The 25,148-nt window shown below is 39.7% G+C and overlaps 1 protein-coding gene across 1 annotated transcript in view; it reads left to right on the top strand.

Annotated features, from left to right (window-relative positions):
* The first annotated feature begins 3,679 nt into the window (after positions 1–3,679).
* LOC118901944 (phosphatidylinositol 3-kinase regulatory subunit gamma) overlaps positions 3,680–25,148 on the top strand; it is an 86,827-nt gene continuing 65,358 nt past the window's right edge. Inside the window, exon 1 of the mRNA XM_036865795.1 lies at positions 3,680–4,688. Within this exon, the coding sequence (XP_036721690.1) occupies positions 4,583–4,688 (106 nt within the window). The 5' untranslated portion in view covers positions 3,680–4,582. The remainder of the gene's footprint in view (positions 4,689–25,148) is intronic.

The raw sequence follows: 25,148 nt of genomic DNA, 5'->3' as shown, positions 1-25,148 counted from the left end.
CCAGGTGGCCCTTGTGTTGCTAAAAGGGCAGATACCAAAAAGAGGGGAACATGTTAGGCTAGAGAGAGAGAGACCTGCATTTTTGGTGATCTCCAAAGCTGAAGGAGGACCCAAAGTGGGGAGAAGATCTATATCATGTGCTGAAGGGTCTGAGGAAGCCCTCAAACAGAGCCCTATAAGCCCAGGAATTTAGCAGCATCTGGAGAAATGCCACTCCTATGAAAACTGCTCATTCATCTAATGTCATAATTTCTCAGTGCCTTGGGCTGATAGGATTAATCCTACCATGGTTTTCCAAGTTTCAAGAAAGATGTAGAGGAGAAATAAAAAATTACAAATGCCAAATAAAAGGGGTATCATTCTGAAAAAATGGAAAACCAAGATGTTAGACACTGGTATCATAAGAGATGACTATCCATCCCCAGGGGAGATGTCTTTCTAGAAGATCCACTAGCATTGCTTTTTTTACATTGTAAAGGCAAACTTTTCCATAAAAACTTGATGTACCCCCAACTTATAAGGCACGTGGCTGGGAAGGTCCTAAAATCTGCAACTGATAATTTGTAGAGTTTTCTTGGAATCCCATTTATTAAATGAGTTTATTTAGCTGCACGGACTTGGCCTTATCACAAGACAAGTGGCAAAGGGAAGATAATGAGAAAGGAAAAAAAGAGGGGGATTGAGTCCAGTGATCCTCTGCAAAGCCTAAAGCCAGTTCTGTGTTAAAGCCAGTGACCTTAAAAAAATAATAAAAGTATGTTTCCATTTTGCAAGGCTTTAAAAAAAATATTGTGTGCTCAGATGGCACCTTTAATCACGAAGAACTTTTGGCTGAGTTCCAGGCTGATTCTGCTGGCACAGAGAGGTCTGAGATCATACCCTATATTCAGTGCACAGAAGAAATATTTCACCCATCTCTGAAATAAAGAGGGGGAAACGGAGCATATTTGAACTGTTTCATAGCAAGACAAGAGCAGGGTGAAAAGTGAAGGACACTCTGTCTGTTTGGAGTTACAGAAAGGTACTATTAATTCTAAGTACTTAAGTGGCATTTTTTTTCATTCTCAGAGTGTTTCACAATAAACTAAGTAGCTTGCATAAATCTGAAGGTAATCTCCAATTTCACAGATATATAAATGAAGGCAGATTTTGTGATTTACCTAAGACTACTTTAAATTTTAAAAAGGCAGGAGGCAAAGGGGAAAAAACAACTCCCAAAGTAGCAGGTTGTGACCCAGGAGTTTGAGCTCTTACAGCTGAATTTACTCCACACCCAGGCCAAATATAATTCTCCAGGATGGAAATGATCCAGGGCACCAGAGCTAACATTGTCTACCTTTGCCAAAGAGCCTGAGGCGGTTTGGTGACAAGCAGTCAGAACCTCACTTCTATTTCTCAACTGAAAGAAAGTAAAGCCAACATCATATGACAGGCACTTCCCACCATGGCAGGGCACTGGTTCAAGCCCATCTGAAGGAAGTGTGCTTCCCCTTGATTCATCGTTGCCTCTTGCATCACTGTTATTCTTTGGAGGCCTCCTTTATTTGTTGGACAGTTGGGTCATATGATTTTAGGTGGCAAGGTTGAATCACATAGCTTTACTCAATGTGTCAGTTTTGAGCACACATTATATACTGTGCTGTTTCTTCACTACATCTCCCAAAGCCTTAGCTGTGGGGAAGGCCTGGGTGATTGCTCCGTGCATTGGAAATTGAATCCCCACCACTAAATCATGAGAAGTGGTCCAGGCAAAAGCTGCTATGGAAATCTGAAAGCTATTATCTTTTCCACACTTCCTCTCTTCACCTTCATTTTGTTTGGGAATGCACAGGGACACCCGTGAACAAAAATAAACCAACTTGCCCTTGACTGATTGTTCTGCTTTTTGAGTTATCAAATGTGAGTACTTCTGGCTCCCAGATACAGTGAAGTAAAGAGCCTGCTGGGAAACCAGCCACAAATTAGGGTTGATCTTCCAGTATCTTCTACCTGGAGGAATGGTTCAGGACATTCAAATTAATGTGACCTGTCCCAGGTTGATTTGGCTCCAGAATCACATTTGGATTTCAGAAATGTAAGCAAGCAAGCATATAAGAATCCTGATACGTTTTCTCAGCTCAACCCTGTCCATTCATTCTTCCTGGCTCTTTTTAACCCATGACTTTACACCCAGTCTATACACATTTTGACTGCTCCCAGGAACTGTCTCAACTCAGAGCACCTTTAAGGAAGGCAGAACCACTTTAGGAGGTTGAGGATGAAACGTGGCAACTTTTCCACAGGCATGTCAATATAGCAGAGCCACTCATGGTAGGAGGTTTTGCTAGGGCTTTAATCAGGTTGTCAACCCAAACACAATGGGCTTCGTTACTCCTGTGTAAAGAGGAAAGAGAGCAGTTTTTGGCCTCCCCAGACTGTATTGCAGGGTATGCAGAATGGCAATTCCAGGCACAAGCTTCACGAGACACAAATCTGCTTTTGGCTATTCAGTGTCCCTCCAGCAAGTTAATTAGCAGTTCCTGAAATGCGTGGAAATATTCAGCATTTTAAGAATGGGTGTAGGGATTGGGTGTATGTGGAAAGGCGTCTGTCGGGGAAACAGAATAGAGCTCTTTTGGCGAGGGATTCCAACACCTGTGATTTATCTCAAAAATCACACACGCGCTGTAATTGCAAGGCATTTTTTCCGGCTTGAGCACTAGAGCTGAGGGGCCTGCTGTGGCCCTCCACCATTTATTTCAGGGGTGGGCAGTTCCCTCTGGGTTCAAAAATCCTGGGGTGGAAAGCGCAGGATAACCGCGAAATGCCTGCTTAAGAAGTGCCTCACTTCTCAAGGGAAGAAGTCGCGGCTGGGCTCAGGTAGCGGCCGGGGACGGCTGCACGGGGCCCATGGGCACATCCTCTCACTTAGCAGCACGGTCCTGCAAGTGGGTTTGTGGACCTTTGCTTTATTTGACAACTTATCATGGGGGGTGGGGCGAGCTGTCTCAGCTCGGAGAAGAGGTCCGTGGGGAGGGGCTCTAACCGGGGACCTCTTAAGGACCAGAAGAGCGCGCGTCCCGCCAAGTGACAGCACGCGCCCTCTCTGTCCGATCCCCTCCCCCGCGGCCAGTTTCTGGGCAGAGGCGTCTCGCGCCAGCCCGTCCACCCCCTCTCCTACTCGTCCGGGCGGACCGAGCCTCAGCGGGAGCCCCGCCTGTCTCCGGGCAGCTTGAGCCCCTGAGCGCTCGCCGAGCCTGTCAGTAACCGCCGTTTGCGCTTTCTTTCTTTCTTTCTTCTTTTTTTTTCCTCCTCTTTTCTTTCCCCCTTCTGCCTTTGTCCCGCTTAGTAACTGGGCTGCGACCAATCGCCGCCTCACCGGCCGGCGCCGGCTGGCTCCTGATTGGCTCGCTTGGGGCGCGCAGCCGTCTCCCGCTCCTCAGCTGGAGCAAGGCAGACAAAAGACGCAGGCTCCGGGCTCCGGCAACCTGGCTCAGCCAATCACCAGCCACTTCATCCTCTCATTTCCCCCCACCCCACCTCCCCTCTCGCCTCTCCCTCCCCGCGCGGCTCGCGTGCTCCCGGCACTGACTCCTGGCGAGCGGCCAGCGCCCGGGCCCTACCATTCTGATTGAGGCTGGGGGGAGAGAGGTTGGAGGGTTAAGGAGCCGAGGCCTAGGGAGCGGTGGGGAGAGTTGATAGCCGAGGCGGACGACAGCTTCCTGAACAGTTTCTCAGGCACCTGACAGAAGCCCCAACACTTTGAGGCGGAATAGAGTGGAAGGGGCAGTGGCGATGCTGGCCATCCCCCCTGCTCGGCGCGGTTGGGTGGCGCCTCAGCGGGAGAGCTTGGGGGCGGGGAGGGTGTCCCCCCTCCGCGCCGTTAAAATGAAACTCTAGTGGCTTGAGTCAGGGCAGAGCGTGAGGGGAGCCGGCGCTGGCGAGCTTACTTGCAGCCGGGCGGGAGCGCACGGCCAAGCAGAGCTAACTGGACTCTCGGACGGGCCCCCATCCCCAGGCTGCAGCAGCTTCGGTTCCGAGCCCGACCGGAACGGAGCCCGAGTCCTGGCCCCTGAGGGGATTTCTCCCCGCAGACCAGTGGGACCCTGAAACTTGAACGCAATACCCAACCTCCTTTTTATGCCTTCCTTTGTCACTTATCCACCTTTCTCCCAGCGCGTTCTTTCCCCCGCCCCCCCTCTATTCTCCCTCTTTTGAAGGACACAAAAGTGGCTTCCGCGGAAAAATTTGAAGGCGGTGGGAGCTTTTCTCTTTGGAGAACGACTGTGTAGGAGGGATTTTTGGGGAAGCCGCTTTTTAACACTTCTGCCCTCCGCCCCCCAAGCCTTTCTGTACCCCTTCGAGGAGAAAAGCCCGTAGATTGAACGTTCGGGGGGCATTTTGCTGGCTGCCAGAGCAGGAGAGGGGAGGAGGACCCCGTCCTTGTCCTGGTAGTTGACTGGACTTGTACCGGCCGTTGGAAACCCCGAAGTACATTTCCGAGTGGGACTTTTACAGATATATATTTTTAGATTTTTAAATAGCAGATAAAAAATATATATGCTTTCTATATATTTCCTGACGACCTGCCCCTGACAGCGCGATGTACAATACGGTGTGGAGTATGGACCGCGATGACGCAGACTGGAGGGAGGTGATGATGCCCTATTCGACAGAACTGATATTTTATATTGAAATGGATCCTCCAGGTACTTGGGAGAAAAAAAAGAATCTTGTGATGGGTCTGATTTGTGTTTAACAAAACCTTGATGATGTTTTCAGGGCAGAAGTATTCTTGGGTGAACTAGGTTCGGGATGAGGGGCAGATTTGCAGTTAGAGCTGCAGTAAAACTGCTTCTGGTTTACACGTTTAAAGTTTGCAGTTAGGACCCCGATCCTATTGTCCTGTGAGAGTGGGGGTGGGGGCTGGGGTGGGGGATGGGAGGAGAGACCCGTTTCTTTTACTTCTTTGCCTTTGCTTGTCGTTCGGTTTTTTGTCGTACCCTTCACCACCGCCCCCCCCCCCCCTTTTTTTTCTTTTTCAATTAAAGATTCTTCTACCTGCAAAGGATGCTTTATATCCCAGTCTTGAAGTCAGTCTTTCCCTTTGGGGAAATTCTTTAAAGCTTGTCATTTCGTACGTTTGTCTTGTTTGGTTCGCTGTGTTTTACGTTCGTTAACTTCTGAAACTGGGTTACCTATGTGATGATTCGTTTTAAGACCCCCTTTTTCTCTCACGGAAGCCGAATGCCGGTTAGGGATTTTCAGGGATAGGGCGTTTTTATTCAGTCATGGCCTTAGTCTGAGGTTTTTCTTTTCAGAATATAGTCACTCAGATCTACGTGCCCTATTTTATTACTCTTTAATTTATGGTGATTTAACTTCATTTATGGGATCGGATTTAACGTAACTTCAATTCTTAGCATAAAAAAAGGAGAAACCTTTTTTGTGTGAATATATGTGATGTGTACATATATGAGATAGGTTTGAGTATACATGATGTAAAGTATACATACACTGTATTTTTACTTTAGAGCTTTGTCTGAGATCCTTACAGACATTTTGTGTATCTGGTAGGAAAGGAAAAGGAAGGAAAAATGGAAAAGTTGGGTAATTTTTTTTCTTTAAAGTCTACCCCATTTTATGATTATTAGCTGTCAGATTTTCAAACCCTGTTTGCAGTTATAGACAGTGCTTTATGTAATGATTTTTGAATAAGTAGAGGGCCTTTGTGACTATTTTTGTTAAGGATGAATTCGTTATGTCTTTAAAAAATGTGTTATAGCTAAGCCTACAGAAAAAATTGTGTGTCATTGGGGAATCTCAGTTATCATAAGACTATGTGTTTTTGGAAGCCTTTGAAAGGATTTGAGCCCATGAAAGTGTAATGAAGTATAACTGTCTTACAGCATGTATGTAGAAATTATTTCCTGTGTCCTTGTGAACAGTGAATTATCCTCTTTGTTTTTTTTTCAATTAGTCATAGAGAGATAGAGTGTTAAATGATGTTATATTAAAAACTAGTACTAATATTGAATCAACCTTTTTCACTCTTAATGATCACTTAGAATTTTTTCTTTTCCCTTCATTTTGGAGCCTTCTTTATTTGCTTTTATAATTGTGACTGCAATCCAGATGCAGCTTTTTTTTGTATTTTGCAAAGTTTGTGAGATTTGCCACCCATCTATTGTGTGTATTTCCCCCTTTGTTTCCCCCTAATGGTAAAGCATCATTTCTATTAGATGCATTTATCATTCACATAAATGGAAATTTAGTACATCATTGGTTCCTCTCCTGTGAAAAGTAAGGTTAATAATTCTAGATTTCTGTTACTATAAGAATTATATATTCGAACTGCCTTCGAATCATACTGTATCATATAGTCTCTTGCCTTGCAGACATACAAAGGGAATTTGTTGGGCGGAGAGGTGAGTGGGGAGGAGGGGAGAAAATGAAGAAGGCACTAATATTTGAGAAATATGGGCCTGGTAGAAGTGTAGACCAAGTTGAGTTGAGTTGTCCAGAAATGATTTTAAGAAAAGTGAACTATTATAATTATGTAGTAATGTGGGTCTTACAAGATTGTATAGAAAATTCTGATCCAAACTTTGTGTATTCCATGGAAATAAACTTTTGAGTTTAAAATGTTCATCTTTAAAAGAAATTTTGCATACTGTGATTCTAGTCAGAATATTGAAAGTATGGTTATGCTGCTCTTTATTGCCCACTTTATAGTCTTAATGTAGAATACAGTTAGTTATTCCTAACAGCTTTTTTAAAAGGAAGCACACTTGAGTATGCTGAAGTATTGCCTATGAAGTGAATGGTTTTTAATGTAAATAATGTGAACAACCTTGTTTTGTGTGGTAAATTAAGTTTCGAAACATTTAAAACTAAGTTAATTTTTAGTGAAGAGGTTGCAGCATGTTTTGTATCTGCCTTTTTCCTAGTTCCTGTCCCAGATCAAGCTCTTATTATTTCCTGCCTGGACTGGTGTGATAGTGCACTGACTGTTCTCTCCGTTTCTACTCTGTCCAATCCACAGTATTATTAAAGTATCATCTGATGATTTACCTTCCAATGGTAAATCTTCCGATGACTTTAAAAACCGTCCAATGGCTTCCCTTTGCCTACTGAAAAAAAGCCCTGTCTTGCTTATCCTGTCATGTAAGTCCCTTTATTTTTGCTTCCAGCCTAATATTCCAGTCGGTTCCCCTCCTGGAGTCCATCACAAGTTCTGTGGAAGCTATTTTATACTTGCTGTTCCTTACTGTGTGTGTTTTCCTCTTCCTGGGATGCCTTTCACTTTGGGTTGGAACCTTATATATGTTAAGGGCCCTGGTGAGATGCCTTCTATGCCAGAATGTATGTTCCATGATCCCTTCTGTTAGGAGACATCCTTCCCTCCCTCTTCTAGCACTTCTCAGATAGAACTTCTTCCATTCTGTCTAGAGTAGCTTCCACATTTATTTATGTATACTTCCCCCTTTGGAATTATCTTCCCACCAGCTTATGAGCTTCTTAGCTTGCTCAAGGTCTTGCAAGTAGTAGACAATTTAATAAATATGTGAATTAATGAATACCTAAGGAGCATCATTTCTTTCTAGCCTTTAAGTGCTTTTCTACTTAAGGTCTTTGGTCACCTCATTTCTTGGCTATTGCAATAGCCTAGGGTTAAGTAACTTCCAAATTAGACAGTTGTTGACTTAGGTTCCTTAACTATAATATTCATATTACAGTTTTCAAAATATGGCTTTCATTTTAATTTTAGACTGAAGCATAAATGTGAAGTTTTTATCTGTTATGGCTTCCAGCAGCCTCAAAAACTAGTATGGAAAGGTGTTTCCCTCCAGCCTGTATTTTCAAAAACTACCATTACCATGCATCCTGAAGGTATCTAATAACTGCACGGATTGCTACATCTATTACAATTTATTGACAACATAAGGATTGGATCCAGATGGGACTTTGATGTCTTAATGTTTATGTATTTCCCAGAAATACTGGGAAATATTGAACTGTTTAGATGAAACAAAACTTTTTATTTTGGAGATGTTAAGATTATGGTACAGAGAATTGCTTTTAAGCATCTCAGTTAGTCCTGTTGTGATTTGGGAATCAGGATTATTCCATAACAGAACAGTTGCTGGATAGACCTCTCAAAGAGCCCTGTTTTTGGTATAGGAGCTATTGGAGGATTACCAGTACATAAGTGATCATAAACTCATGCCCAGAGCTTATAGATAGTGGTCTATTAGCTTGCACTTTAGTTTTGACATTGTTACTGTATTTATTTTGAGGAGATGTAATAAATGATTTATTTTTTAAACTAATGGATACAATTCTTTTTAAGATTGTCTGTAGACTTTTTTGTTCTTATCAAGACAAATTTCTGAAATAATCTGTACGGCAGCAACATCTCCTCAGTGGTCACTAGGAAATTAAAAATTTAATTGTTTGGCAAAACATAAATACAGGAAGGTCTAGAAAAGTGGTTCTCATTTTTTTTTTAATCTCAGTACCCCTTTTATACTCTTAAAAATTATTGAGGATCCCAAAGAGTTTCTGTTTAAGTGGGTTATATCTATTGAAATTTACCATATTAGAATAAAACTGAGAAGTCAAAAAATATTTATTTAATTCATTTAGAAATAATAAAGCATTACATGTTAACATAACTTTAAAATGAGAAAATAGCTATATTTCCCAAAAAACAAAGTGGGAAGAGTGGCATCATTTTATGTTTTTGCAAATAACTTTAATGTCTGGCTTTTTAATCTTTAATGTCTGGCTTAAATGGAAGACATGTAAATTCCTAAGTCTGCTCCTCTATTCAGTCTGTTGAGATACCACAGGTCATAGCCTCTGGAAAACTCCACTACACAGTTGTGAAAGAATGAGAGTACAGAAGGCAAGTAATGTCTTAGTGATATTCTGAAAATATTTTTGACCTGTTGGACCCTCTGAAAAGGTCTTGGGGACTCATTGGTCTCTGGACTACACTTTGAGAAGTACTGGTTTAGTAGTTACTTGACTACATAATTTGATGGCCAACCCAGTAAAGTATCTTCTGACTTTTTTTTTTTTTTCCACACACACACACACTGTATTTTATTTTTACAAGAGCTAAATAGACTGACACCAAGCATTGTACATGGATGACCACAACAAAAGCAACAATGATTGCAATTACCAAACATGAAACACACTCATACTATGTCATAATATTGACATTCAGTCCAGTAATCCTCCACTGTAACAGCTCCTTTACTTTGCAGTGAAAATTGATTTGTATATTCTTTGCCTCTGAGTCCTTGTGGGATTTTTTTTTTTTTTTAATTCAGACAGAAAGTCACAAAAATTATACTCATCCTCATCAGTTCACTCAGTGTCTTCTGACTTTTTTGAAGCCAAATGAAAAGGTTGTTTCAGGAAACTTTCTTGCTTTGGCATACTTGGTATTTTCATCCTGGTAAAATTTAGATTAAGTAACATTCTGGTGGAGAACTAGCATACTGGCCCTGTGGTTGAAGGAAATATCTGCTGAGAAACAACACTGAAGAAATAGGTCACCTGCCACCATGTGGTCCTTACTATTAGCAGATTGGGCATTCTGCTTCTGTGGTGTAATTTTTCTTTATAACTCTGAACATTTGATGGATTCATCTTATGTAAAATGCTTCTCCTATGTGTAGTAAGGTATTTCTTTTATGAGCTAGGTGTCGCTTTTTAATGATGCTGTAGTATGGGACAAATGTTAATATCATCAAATGATGTAAAAAGCCATGCCAACTTTTTCTGTATGTTCTTATTGAAAAAGATTAGTCACTGCTTTCATTTAATATATTATAGTTTATAGTATTCCAACTATGTTTCATTAGAAATATGGTAAGTCTTCATTTTATAATGCTTTTAAAATTTATTCTCATTTTTTATATTTATCTTAGAATGTAGAAAAGATTGGACATGTTTATGGTCACCATATTTAACAAAGTAGATAGAAAAATAATTACAAATATGTCTGTGTGATATGATATAATTTTTATTGATATTAAAGGGGGATGCAGCCTGAATGTAGTAGAAAGAACACAGGCTTTGGAAACAGATGGTATGGGTCCCAAACCTAGCTTTGCTTCTTATTCTGTCCAAGGTTACGTGGCTAGTGCTTAACCTCTGTGAGCATCCATTTTCTCTTTTGTAAAATTGAACTAATATGTACCTTTCACAGTTGTTCTGGGAATTAGAAGTACTATATCATAATCTAGCACAGTGTTTGGCACATGTTATATACTCAGTTCATTGTAGCTTATATTTTAAAGCATATTTTTGTTTAAAGATTTTTCTTTTTTTTTTTTTGATGTGGACCACCTTCAAAGTCTCTATTGAATTTGTTACAATGTTTTTATGTTTTGGTTTTCTGGCTGTGAGGCATGGGATCCTAGCTCCCTCACCCCCTGCACCAGAAGGCGAAGTCTCAACCACTGGACCGCCAGGAAAGTCCCTCTTAAAGCATATTGATAGTATTTAATTATCTTAACTCTACTGCTTTGGACACTCTTGCAGTCAAAACCTTTTGAGCTATCTTGCTCCATTCTTGTCTCATCCTTGACATTTAAACTGGGGCCGTTTTGTTTTTGGAAGAATTCTCTAGGGTCTTTTCTAGTTATAACATCTCATGAGTCTATGGAAATACGACTCAAGTCATCCTTTCTTTTTAGTTTCTATTGCCCTTGTTCCTCATCACCTCGCATTTGAAATGGTTTGTAATAACGGTAATTGTTGCCAACATTTGTTGAGTAGTTATTACAGAACAAGCACTATGTTAAATGCTTTCATATGTAGTATTTCTTTTAGCCATACAACAACCTTATAAAATAAGCACTACTAGTATCCCACTTTACAGACAGGAAACTGAGGCATAAATGTGTTTAGTAAATTATTCAGTGCCTCACAGCCAGCAAGTAGCAGAGCAGGTATGTCTGCCTGACTCTAATGCCCAAGTTCTTAATCAGTGCCTCCTAAGTGATTGCTTTGTTTCTAATTTTTTCCCCCTCCCCCATAAATTCATCCTGAATTCTTCAGCCAGGTTAATCCTACTGAAATGTTATTTTCATTGTCTTACTGCTCTATTTAGAAATAATCAGCAGCTCTCCATTTCTTTTAAGCAGAGGCTGTATTCTTAAACTTGGCTTACATAGTCTTTAGTAATATGGTACCAATTTATATTTCCAACTTAATTACTAATCCTCTATTCTCATTTCTCATCTTGCCCAATTCCTTGCTTATCCCCTCAATATACCTTGCTTATTTCCATCTCCAGCCTTTTGGTTATGCCACTTCTTGTGTTAGATTATGCCCATCCCACCCCATCTTCAAATCAGGATCCTTTGCAAGTCCTTCTTCCTTTTTTTCTTCCTCTGAAAATTCTGGCACTGAACCCCTTAATTACCTAGGGCTAAGGTCTGTTATTTTGACACAAAATCATGTTATATTATGGCATTAATTATTTTGTGAATATAACTTATCTCCCCAACAAGGTACGCTTCTTGAGGTCAAGCTGTCATATTTCTTTTGTATCTATTTTTTCTCTAAATACCCAGTGTCCAAATATTTTGTTAAATCTTAGACCTGTGGACTCAGCCAGCTTCATTTATGACTTGTTTCAAAATGTTGATATTATTTATTATCAACATGTGACCTTTAAACTTATAAAGATAATTTATTCTAATGAAAGAAATAATGAAAAAATACAATACTTAATGTTATCAGCAAAATTTTATGGTTTCGCGTAAAAGTCACATTTGAAATTTGGAAGAATTAAAGTGAGTAGTAAGTTTTTGAAAGTTTGTTAGGCTAGTTTTAACACAGTATTGGGTTAAATGTAGATTTAATTTACTTAATGTGTTACTATACCAATTAAATTTAGATTGTGTAGGACTTGACTTGGGATAACAAGGTAAGGTCAAACATAGAGCCTTATAAGATCAGTTTCCAAATTGTTTGCCCATATATGGTATATGTTTTGTTCCTTGTATATTATTTGTAAGTTCATATAAAGTAAGAGGGTTATCTAATTTTTTTAATAAAAGAGGCAGTAGGCTAGGTCCAGCCTGCCAGATCATACCATTTTGCATGTCCCATGTCAATATAAAAACTGCCCTGTGCCCTGTGAATATGAGCCAACACAAAGCCAAAGTCAATACCATGATGTCATACCATCCACCATTATCCAGCCTTGGATTTCCTGTCTGATGTTCTGTTTGTGGACCAGATCAGTTGTCTACCCGTGTGTAAGGGTATAGGGCAACAAATCCAGAGCATGTAGCTATGTAATCTTAAATACGTATTGTTACAGTTTCTTTTTTTTTTTTTTTGGCTGTGCCACGTGGCTTGCAGGATCTTAGTTCCCCAACCGGGGATTGAACCCGGGCCATGGCAGTGAAAGCGCCGAGTACTAATCACTGGACCGCCAGGGAATTCCCTAGTTTTTTTTTTTTAACTTAAGAAAAAATAAATTCAATCATGAGTCAAAATTTATAATTTGTGTATAAATTGTTTTGGAGAAGGCCTTATTGAAATGATTGTGCTAGAAGAATACTGCTTTAGAGTTCGTTCTTTCACATGTATCCTTTTTAACTTTCTAACTCCGCAGCTGAGTCACTCAGTGTGGTATAATTCATGTTGAACTTCTAATATGCATTTGTAGAATTAGCCACAAACCTTTTTTTAAAGATAATTTAAGATAAATTTTATTTATTTTTCTTATCAAAAGCACTACAAAAGTACTACATAGTCATTGTAGAAAAGATAGAAAATACAGATAAGTAAAAAGAAGAAAGTAAGAGCTCCCGATCCTACCACACAGAATAACCACTGTGATCACCTTCAGATATATTCTTTCACGTGTGTATTTCTCATTTCAAATTCAAATGAGACAGTACTGTAAATATCTGCTTTTTAAGGTATTTATACAAACTTTCACATTTGAGAATAGTTTTAGATTTACAGAAAAGTTGCAAAGTAGTACAGAGAATTCCCATATACCTTTCACCCAGTTAAACACCTTTTTTTTTTTAAATTTATTTAATTTATTTTTATTTTTGACTGTGTTGGGTCTTCATTGCTGTGCGCGGGCTTTCTCTAGTTGGGGCAAGCCGGGGCTTCTCTTCGTTGCGGTACAAGGGCTTCTCATTGTGGTGACCTCTCCTGTTGCAGAGCATGGGCTCTAGGCGCGTGGGCTTCAGTAGCTGTGGTGCATGGGCTCAGTAGTTGTGGCTCATGGACTCTAGAGCGCAGGCTCAGTAGTGTGGCGCACGGGCTTAGTTGCTCTGTGGCATGTGGGATCTTCCCGGACCAGGGATTGAACCCGTGTCCCCTGCATTGGCAGGTGGGTGCTTAACCACTGGGCCACCAGGGAAGCCCAACGCCTGCTGTTTTTTCACTTAATTTGTCATGAACACTTTCCCATGACAATAACTATTCATGTTAACATCATTTTAAATAATAGGATTGTACTCAATTGTATGGATATAGCATATTTATTGAACTAATTCTATTTAACCACAAACTTTTTTTTCTGAGGTTAGTCCTGGGATATGTTTCATAAAAAAGTATGTAGTTAGTATGTTTTCAGCTGTAAGCAGCAGAACCTAATTCAACATGGCTTAAGAAATAAGAAATTTTATCTTCTCATATAATAGGCTTCAGCATTGGTTGATTACAGAAATTCAACAATTCAGTAAAAACCCATATTCTTTCCATTGCTCAATTCTGCTGCTCTCCATGGGATAGGCTTACAGGCATCACATCCATACGCACAACTTCTAAAAGAAGGAAGATGTCTCTTCCTGTGCCTCTGTTTACAGAGAGAGGAAACTTTCTCCAAAAGCCTCTAGCAGGCTTCTTTCAGACCTTTTTGGCCAGAATTGGGTAGTATGTCCATTTCTGAACCCATCAGGAATGGTTCAGTAGTGATTACTATCAAACTAACGGAGTTCGTGCCTGAATCTGGAGTGGTGTTGACTTCCCCTGAGGCATTATACTGGGGAAGGATTCTATTAGGAAGGAAAAAGGAGGGGATGAATTCTAGGTAGGCAAACAACAGTAGCCAATCTGGAAAGTAATTTGGAGAACCATAGCTCTTTCAAAGTTCTCATCTCTGTGTTTGGAAATGAAAAGAATTAACGAGTTAATTTTTTTTTCTTTTTCAAAACTAAAATCTAATTAGTATAGTGATGTATTATGAAACCCATTTTCATTTTACAAATTGGAATTCACAGGGTCACATAGTATTGAGAGTTAAATATAAGACAGGCCTTTTCCTATCTTACCAATTGCTTTCTAGAAGATGAGGAAGCTAACTTCTCTGGTTGATAGTTTCCTTATTTGAGTCATGTAGGTGTTGGAATAGAGTATATTAGTATATCAAGTAAATGACTGTGAAGAGAGAATTTTGTAAAACTGTAAACTCCAAATTTCAAAGTTTAATAAATTAAGTAAGTTTGGTATATGAAGCCTTGGACTTGTAGAATGATTTATGATTTGAATGACTGATGTTAAAAATTAGGACACTTAAAATAACCCATAGATCATATCTTTCAATTAAAATGTATTAATTAGAAATTTAGAGGCAATATAGTGGGGCTATTAAGAGAGAGGGTTCTGGAATCAGATTGCCTGAGTTCAGATTGTGCCTCTGCCACTTCCTAGCATATGTCATTGAGCAATTTACTTATGTTTTCTGTGTTTTGGTTTCCTCACCTAAAAAATGGGGATGATGATGGTCCCTACTTCAGTAGGATTGTTGTGAGAATTTAGTGAATTAACAACTGTAAAGCAACTAACATGCCCAGACCATATTAAGCATCCAAAAATGTTTTTGTTCATGTGTATTGATTAATTCATGTTTTTCAACAAATATTTGATTGCCAGATAGTGTTCTAGGTATAGCAGTGAACAGAACAGCAAAGCTCCCTGTATTCATGGAGTATACATTTTTAAGGGAAGGGAGAGAGCAAAGAATAAACAAATTCATAAGTGAAATATATAGTGATGGTGATAAATGATATGGAGAAAAAGCAGAGAACAAAAATAGAGTGCTGGGTGGGGGACCTGCTATTTTAAATAATAGGACAGGGAGGGCCTGACCTAAAGGAATTGAGGGGGCTAGCCAGGTAGATATATGGGAGCTGAGAGGGCGGGGGAGTGTGCCTGGTAGAGGGGATACCATATGACTTACTCTGAGGCAGGAGCGTGTGTGTCATGTATTCAGGGATCATCTACGAGGCTAGTGTGGTTGGAGTGGAATGAGGGGAAAGTAGTAAGATTTAAAGACAAGTAATGGTGTGGATGGTGGGGAAGACCATGTAGGACATTGTAAGAACTTTGGCTTTTAAAACTTGACTGAGGAATATAACCAATATTTTATAACTATAAATGGAATATAACCTTTAAAAATTGTGAATCACTATTCTGTACACCTGTAACTTGTACATCAACTTATACTTCAATTAAAAAAAAAAAACTTGACTGTGATGAGAAGCCATCCAAGGGTATTGAACAGTGATGTATTATGATTCCTGGCTTAAAAGGATGATTCTGGCTGCTGGTGGAAGTGGAGAAACTGGTTAGGAAGCTACTGCAATAAACAAGCTGAGGGATGGTGGTGGCCTGGGCAAGGGTGGACGCTGAGGAGGTGGTGAAAGTAGTTGGATTCTGAATATTATGACCAGTTATGTAGCTTGTCATTTCTAAACTGACTTAATTACTTTATTTTCTAATTTCTTAGCTTTAAGTATGCTTTAGTAATTAAAAGATTTAGCTTTTAAAATTATGTCAAAACTATATATTTTGGATGGATTTTTCTCTTTTTTGAAGTGTTATGATTTCTAATCTCTGCCATCTGAGTGCAAAGCAGCATAATATGTGGCCTTAGTTATTTGATGAAGGCTTACTCATAAGTTGCTTTGATAAACATTACTGTATAAATCTAGACTGTACTATAATTTACTTTCAAAAGTAACTTTGAAAAGAAAATTATCTTAAAGTTCTAAGTTTCTATGGTGGGCTTTGAAGGGGAGAAGAAATTAAAGAGAAGGAAGCCATGCCATATATGTGTCATTTTACTTTATGTGCTAAAGTTGTTAGTGTTTTAGAATAATTAAACTATATTTATGTGTTTTTGCTTATTAGTGGAATGCTTAAGTGCTTGAGTATAGACATTGTTTTGAAATAGGGAAGTGTTGCTCAGTGTTTAGGAGCTCTGAACTCGGGCTGCTTGGATTTCCGGTTCTAGCCCTGTCTACTTCTGGTTTGTGACCCTGGACAGTTTCCTAATCTGTATAGCAGGGAGAAGAATATTAACCCCATTGTAGGGTTGTTGTGACAATTAGATGAATTAGTACATGTTAAACACTTAGAGCAGTATCTGTTGTTGTTATTATTTTTATTATTAAGCTGGGATGCTTTGTGACATATCTCCTCTCTTCCATTCAGAGGAAGCACCAGCCTAACATTTAAATTGAATTGGAAAGTAATTTAAATCTTTATTCCAGCTTCTCAAAAATGCCAAAGGGGATTACATTCATACCATATTGCATTACTACTTAAAATCTGATTTCTCCTTTTTTTTTTAAGAGTATCTTTTTAAAAATAATTAATTAATTAATTAATTATGTCTGCACTGGGTCTTCATTGTGGCACATGGGATTCTCTAGTTGTGGCACATGGGCTTCTCTAGTTGTGGTGCACAGGCTCTAGAGCCTACGGGCTCAGTAGTTGCAGCGCATGGGCTTCTCTAGTTGCAGCGCGCAGGCTTCTCTAGGTGCAGTGCACGGGCTCTCTAGTTGCAGCGTGTGGGCTTTGCTAGTTGCAGCATGTGGGCTCTAGAGTGCGTGGGCCCAGTAGTTGTGGCATGCGGGCTCTCTGGTTGTGGTGCGTGGGCCCAGTAGTTGTGGCACATGGGCTTAGTTGTGGTATGTGGGATCCTAGTTCCCCGACCAGGGATGGAACCCAGGCCCCCTGCATTGGGAGCTCGGAGTCTCAACCACTGGACCACCAGGGAAGTCCCTGATTTCTCCATTTTTGATCAGTATCTTTGCACGGTTAATCCCAAACTTCTTTCTCTCTTTTAAAACTTTCCAGACTCTCTATGGCGACTTGAACAGTCTCATTGTTTTTGTTTCTTTCCTCCCTTTCTCAAACTTATTAGTTTCTCTTCCAGGAGTACCTGTTTCCCTTTCAGCTCTCTCCTTTGCCTATTTCATTACTCTGATCTGTATAATAAGGGCCAGGAACCAAGGGAGTAAAGAAAAGAAGCTATGAATACTCATATAGCAACATATTTCATTTTGTCACACTTCTCTGCCATAGAACATGTTTGACTTTTAGAAAGAAGTTTGCTTAAGACAATCAGATAGTTCTGATTGTAGGATGTTGTAGGATGTTGTAGGATGTTAGCTCAGGACTTGGGAGTTTAGTCTTTTTCCTAGTAGTCATGAACTATGTGAGAGAAATTATCACTTTTGTCTGACTGAGATTGACGTGGGCCTCTCTTTTGATTCCTAGGGATCAACAATGGGCATTTAGAGTAGAGTTGCCAGATAATATACATTCAGTATGTCCCATGCAAAATTTGGGACATATTTATACTAGAAAGTTATTCAGGGCTTCCCTGGTGGCGCAGTGGTTGAGAATCTGCCTGCTAATGCAGGGGACACGGGTTCGAGCCCTGGTCTGGGAAGATCCCACATGCCGCGGAGCGGCTGGTCCCGTGAGCCACAGCTGCTGAGCCTGCGCGTCTGGAGCCTGTGCCCTGCAACGGGAGGGGCCGCGATGGTGAAAGGCCCGCGCACCGCGATGAAGAGTGGCCCCCACTTGCCGCAACTGGAGAAAGCCCTCGCACGAACCAAAGACCCAGCACAGCCAAAAATAAATAAATAAATAAAAATAAAAGTAGCTATAAAAAAAAAAAAAAAAAAAAAAAAAAAAAAAAAAGAAAGTTATTCATTGTTTATCTGAAATTCAAATTTAACTGGGTGTCTTGTATTTTTATTTGCTAAATTTGCCAAGCCTAATTTAGAGAGAGGCTGGACAGTTGAATAGACACTATTTCCTAGTACATTCTCCCCATGGAGATAGATGTGTAGGGATAGACATGTAACTTGTTGTAATGGATATCAGGATTTTTTAGTTTCAGTAGCAAGAAGTCCAACTCAAATTGGTGTAAGCGAAGAGAATTTATGGGTTTGTGTAGTTGAAAAGTTGAAAGGGAATGAGGGAATAAACAGGGTTGTACTGTATAGCACAGGGAACTATATCCAATCTCCTGGGATAAACCATAATGGAAAAGAATATAAAAAAAGAATGTATATATGTGTATAACTGAGTCACTTTGCTGTACAGCAGAAATTAGCACAACTTTGTAAATCAACTATGCTTCAGTTAAAAAAAAAAAAAAGGGAATGGGGGTCCCTGGCTGGGTTTGATCAAGACTGTCAGGCTTTGGCCCTGTTTTTCTGCATTTCTCTTGGCTCTCCCCTATATCAGCTTTTTTCTCAGGCTGGCTTCCCTGGTAGTATAAGATGACTGCCTGTGGCTCCTGGGACTACATGTTTCCTCAATTCTGGGTGGGAAAAAAGGATGCTTCCCACAAATATAACACAGAAATCCTGAGTTTGTCACTACTTAGACTATTCCTGTGTCTCAAAGGATCACTGTTTTAAAATCTGGATTCCTTGAACTATTAATTGTAGCTTTCTCTGTCTGGTAAACTTGAGAGTGCATCAGAACCACCTGGAGGACTTGTAAAAACACAGATTGCTAGGCCTTACCCCCAGAGTTTCTGATTCAGTAGGTTTGGGTTCTAAAAATTTGTATTTGTAACAGATGTTACTGATTTGGCTGGTCTGCAAACCACACTTTGAGAACTACTGCTGTGTGGAATCAGGGCCTACTCCTGGAGCTGGGGAAGGGGTCAGTCCCACATAAACTCCTTACCAGTGTGGAGAAGGAACAAGATAGGTTTTGAGGAGATAATTACAGTGTCCACTAAAGAGAGGACTGCTTGCTGTTTTTTGCCTGTCCAGCTTCCCTTCCCTCTTTTTTTTTCTTGTTTTTCCTTCCCTCTTATTTGGGTAACAGCTTCCTCATTTTTATCTTGGAACCATTCCTCCCCTATTTGCAATCAGTGTGGCTTAGGTAGAATTGATCTAAGCCATTGGCTTTAAGGGTAGGCACATGACCCAGGCCTGGCCAATAAGATCACTGCATTTGCCTGGCCAGGGGGATTAGCCTAGGAGTTAACAGGGCAGTGATCTTTGTAATATAGTCAATGCACATTACTATATGTTACTATTTACTGTCCTGACTAGTGATATAAAGATGGCATAATCCCTGTCCTTAAGGAGTTCAGACTGTAATTAAGGAGTACCCACATGCAAACAAATGCATGTAGTACTTCTCTTTATAACTTCCTCCCTTTCTCATGTCTATCATCTAACATACATTTCCATTGTATACTGTATTACCCACTTTATAATCCTTAACCACTGTTATAATTAGTTGTTTAGCATCTTTAATCCTTATTAGATTATCAATTCCATCAGGATAAGGGCTGAGTCCATAATTAACTGCTGGGTTTCCAGTACCTAGCACTGTCTCTGGCACATAGAGATACTCAGTAAATATTGATTGAATGAATGTTTTAAGTATAGTAATAGAAAAATGTATAAACAGAAGAGGGGATGATTGGTTTACTGGTGGGGTAGTAGAGAGGTAACAGCCTGGGTAAATGCACACAACTTGGTGTATTTGGGAACTGTAACTAATTCAGTTTTGTTGAAACAAGTGTGAGGTAGGAAGTGGTGGTAAATGAGCCTGGAGAGATAGGTGAGGGCCAATTGATGAAAGGCCCTGAATGCTACACTTAGAGGCTGGATTTTTTCCTGTGGGCAGTTGGGGAGCCACTGACTGATTGGTTTCAAGTAGGGAAAAGAGTATATTGGCTGCAAAGTGAGAAACAGATTGGAGGAAAGCCAGATTGAAGAAAGTAAACTCTCTAGGAGGCTATTTCAGTACAGATGAAAGATGTTATGAAAGCCTAAGGTAAATAGAAAAAAAAAAAAGAACAATATGGAGGTTGGGGGGAGACCCTGTGCATAAGAATTCATGTGGACTCATGGAGATTTTTACTATAATTTAATTTTGTTTTAGCAGCAGAGACTGCCTTAGCCAATCTTAACTACTGACGCATAGTTCTACATACATACCCACTTTATATTTGTAACCAGAGATTATGTTTCTGTTTTAACTTCTAATCATTTAAAAAAAAATAAGTGGAAATTACCTGCCCCCCGCCCAAAAAAAAAAAAAGCCTAAAGTAAGGTAGTAGCAGAGAGAATGAATAGGAGAGTTATTTAAAAAGTAAAATTGATGGGACTTAGAGACTATCTTGAGAAAAATCAAAGACTCTAGAATGATTTTTAGTTTTCTGGCTTGGGAGATGGTGGTACCATAAACTAAGAGACACAATTTAAAGAGGAAGGACAGGTTTGGATCATATGGAGAAAAGTGTAAAGGTGTATTTTATTCTAGGTACTCTTCTAATGGCTGGGAATATAGCAATGAACAAAACAAAGTGCTTGTTTATGCAGGAGGAGATACAGTAAACAAATTAAGAAGTAAATACATAGTTATGTTAGGTGAAGACAAAGTCTATAGAGGAAAAAAAACTCCTGGCTTAGGAATTCCCTGGTGGTCCAGTGGTTATAACTACACACTCTCACTGTGGAGGGCTCGGGTTCAATCCCTGGTTGGGGAACTAAAATCCCACAAGCCATGTGACACATCCAAAAAAAAAGGAAAAAACAAAACAAAAGAAAGCTACTGGCTCAGGGAGATGGAAGTCAGAGAAGGAATTACTGTTTTATTTTGGGTAGTCAGAGAAGGCCTCACTGATATGGTGATTTAACCTTATTGTGACATAAAATACATATTAATAAGTATATAAAACATAAATGTACAGTTTACTGACTTCATATAAAGTGAACAACCTTGTAACCACCACTTAGATAAAGATGTTGAAGATAGCTTCCCAGAAGCCAAAAGCATGCCCCGCTCCAATTAATATCCCCCTTCTCTTCTTCCCACCAAAGGTAGCCATTGACTTGACATTTTATGCAATTACTTCCTTGTTTTCTTTCTTTTCTTTTCTTTTCTTTTTTTTGTCTGCGCTGCACGGCTTGCGAGATTTTACTTCCCTGACCAGGAATCGAACCCAGGCCCCTGGCAGTGAGAGCACCAAGTCTTAACCACTGGACCTCCAGGGAATTCCCTGTTCTTAAGTGATATATTTTAGTTTTGCCTTTCTTTTGAGTTTCAGATATGTGGAATTATACCATATGTATTCTCTTGTGGTTTTTGTTCAGCATTAAGTCATCTATATTGTTTTGACCTAGCTGTAGTTTCTTCTTTTTTTATTATATGGTATTTCATTGTGTATCACAGTTTATTCCTACTGTTGATAGATATTTGGGTAGTTTCTATTTTGTCTATTATGGACAGTGCTGCTATGAACATTTTTGCACACATGCCCTGTTTTACATCAGTACATTTTTGTAGGGTATATCTAGGATTCAGAATTCTGGTTTATAGAATATGTGTATCTCAGCCCTTCTAGAGAATGCCGAACTATTTCCTTTTGTAACAGTGTATGTTACTTTAACCCTCGGTATTGTCAGACATTTACATTTTTGTAAATGTCATAAGTGTGTAGTGGTATCTCATTGTGGTTTAAATTCATTTGCATTTTCCTTATTCCTAATGAGGTTGATAATCTTTTCGTATGTAGGCCATTTGGTTATCTTCTTATAAAATGCCTTTTCATGTCTTTTGCCTGTTTTTCTGTTGGATTGTCTATTTTTAAAAATATTTATTTACTTATTTATTTGGTTGCACTGGGTCTTAGTTGCAGCAGGTGGGCTCCTTAGTTGTGACTCTAGGACTCCTTAGTTGTGGCGTGCATGTGGGATCTAGTTCCCTTACCAGGGATCGAACCTGGGCCCTCTGCTTTGGGAGCATGGAGTCTTATCCACTGCACCACCAGGGAAGTCCCCTATTTTTTCTTTTTCTTAGATTTGTAGGAATTATAGATATGGGTGTTAGTCCTTGTTTATTATTGTACATGTATTGCAGATATTTTCTCTTAAGGTGACATTCTGAGCAGAGACCTAAAGGAAATGAATGAGTGAGCCATGGGGTTAGCTGAATGAAGAGTATTACAGGTAGAGTGAGCAACAATAACATACAAAGACCTTGAGGCAGGAGTATTTTTGAAATGTTGTAGGAGCAGCAAAGGATGCTTACCTGAGGTTGGAAGAGAGAGGGGTAGGAGGATCTCAGAAAAAAATGAAGCAAAATGAAAAAAAAAACCCAACAACTCATGGGACTTCCCTGGTGGCACAGTGGTTAAGAATCCACCTGCCAGTGCAAGGGACACAAGTTCAAGCCCTGGTCCAGGAAGATCCCACATGCCACGGAGCAACTAAGCCCGTGCACCACAACTACTGAGCCTGCGCTCTAGAGCCCGCAAGCCACAACTGCTGAGCCCACAAGCCACAACTACTGAAACCCACGTGTCTAGAGCCCGTGCTCCACAACAATAGAAGCCACTGCAGTGAGAAGCCTGTGCACCGCAACGAAGAGTAACCCCCGCTCGCCGCAACTAGAGAAACCCCGCGCAGCAACAAAGACCCAATGCAGCCAAAATAAATAAATAAATACATAAATTAATTAAAACAAAAAAACAAAAAACCCCCCAAAAACTCATGGAGTGTTCCTAGTAAAAATGTAGACTATAAAATCCATTCCTTGCTATTACTACAAATACATAAAAATGGAGTATGGTGAAGGAAGAGAACTAGAATACGATCAAATGAAAAGAATAATTTAATGATGGGATTGTGGATAATTTTTGTCCTAGATTTGTTATTATATATCAAAAACAATGTTAAAAGTACATTTAAAAAGAGAAAAGATTTGCAAGTAGATACTACAGTTAAGTTAAAAAAATTAATCTTCAGAAAGATAATCTCGGAGCTGCCTCTTACTCTCAGGCATTAATACGTAGAAACTCTGTATTAGTTTCCTATTGCTACCATAACCAGTTACCATAAACTTAGTGGCTTAAAACATTATTATCTTGCAGTTCTGGAAATCAAAAGTTCTAAAATCAAGGTGTTGGCAGGCTGTATTCCTTTCGGAGGCACTAGAGAAGAATTCATTTTCTTGCTTTTTCCACCTTCTAGAAGCTGCCTGCGTTCCTTGACTCCTGGCCCCTTACTCTATTTCAAAGCCGGTAGCATTGCGTCTTCAAAACTCTCTCTCTCTCTGACCTCTGCTTCTGTTGTCATATCGCCTTCTCTGACTCTGATATTCTTGCCTTCCTCTTATGAGGACGTTTGTGATTCCTTTAGCTCACTTGGATAATCCAAGATGATCTTCCCATCGCAATATTCTTAACAGAATCACATCTACAAAGTCCCTTTTGCCATGTAATGTAACATATTCACAGGTTCCAGGAACATTCTAGGGATGTCTACATCCTTGGAGGGCCGTTATTCTATCTACTGCAGACTCTAAATTTGAGAATAAAAATTTCACTTAATCCTGTTTCTTAGGATTTGATGAATGAGGAATTAGAAGTATAGATAAAAGAGAGAGGGCCCTCATTAGCAGAGAAGGAGCTTGGTGAATGAATGTCTTATCTTAATTTTGAATATTCTACAACATCTGCCATAGAGGGATAGCTTAGAGTTAGCCTTACACATGATGTGAGGAGTACCTGAAAGATTGCTGGGAACTTTTAAGTCCTATTTCACGTAGTTGATGGCTTGAGAGAAAGAGGATTGTGCTTTGTTAGAAGACTGGTTTGAATTTGGTCTGCTTAACAACTGTGTGACATTGAACAGTCTTCATCTGTGAAATGGGAGTAGTCGTACTTAATTCACAAAGATTTTTATAAGAATTATATATATACACACATACACAAATATACATATACATATAATGAAATAATACTTAGCTTAGTATCTGGCATATAGCAGGTACTCTTCTTGAAGGTCAGTGCTTTTGTGATATACTGATAGGGAAATGTTAGAGAGGTTAAGGTGAGGGGCTTGTGCTGGAAGCTTTGCTAGAGGCAGCTGCACATCTCAGTTGCTAGAAGCTGCCTGACTCTAGTGTGTGCTTGGCTCTAAGGTCAGGATGGGTAAACTTTTGGGACAAGAGAAACAGTGGGTTAGTATTTGTAGCAAGTGTCACTGATCATTATTCTTTTTTTATGGCTCATTTTACCTTTTTTCTATGGGAAATTTCAAAAATGTTTTTCTGTCTTCAGGCTGACCTTTTTTTCTTTTTCTGCCTTCAATAAAAGTCTACTGCTGTTCTTTCAGCATAATTATTCTTGGATCTTCTCTTTTTCTCTATGGTAAGCCTAAGTGCTGATCATCTCATACATTAATTCAACAAATATTTATCAAGTGCCTTCTATCAGTGAGACACTCAGCACTGGAGACACGAAGATAAATAAGAAAAGGTGTGTCCTCAAGGAGCTCCAGTTTCAGTACAAAGACAGGTAAATAGCTATACTATAATCAATAAGCTTTATATTAGAATGTTCAGCAAAGCTCTATGGAATCAAAGAGGAGATAGTGCTTACCTAGGCCTAAAAATGTGAGGGACGGTTTCATGGATAAAACTATGTATGACCTGAGTCTTAAAAAAAAAAGTAGGTGGAAGGAGAGTGTGGTGAGAGAGAGAGAGGAAGAGGGAGAGAGAAGAAGGAGAAGAAGAGGGGGGAGGAGGAGAGAGGAGGAGAGAGAGAGAGAGAGGGAGAAAGAAAAAGAGAGGAATGGGCATTCTTTGCGGTACAGGGAACCATATGTACAAAGGCATGAGAGGGTATTGTGTGTTTGGATGAGCTGTGGGTGTTTAGGTGTGGCTAGGGTGAAAGGTGCCTGTGGGAAAATAATAAGAAAATGAGCTTAGAAAAGTAAGCAGGGCCAGGCCCTGAAGGGCCTTATATTCCACACTGAAGAATTTGGACTTTATCTTACAGGTAGTACAGAACTCCTGAAACATAGTATTCTAAAGCAATATGATTAGATTCAAGA

This window comes from Balaenoptera musculus, chromosome 1, assembly GCF_009873245.2.
Source record: "Balaenoptera musculus isolate JJ_BM4_2016_0621 chromosome 1, mBalMus1.pri.v3, whole genome shotgun sequence".
NCBI classification, from domain to species: Eukaryota; Metazoa; Chordata; class Mammalia; order Artiodactyla; family Balaenopteridae; genus Balaenoptera; species Balaenoptera musculus.
This window is presented reverse-complemented; position numbering and strand designations above follow the sequence as displayed.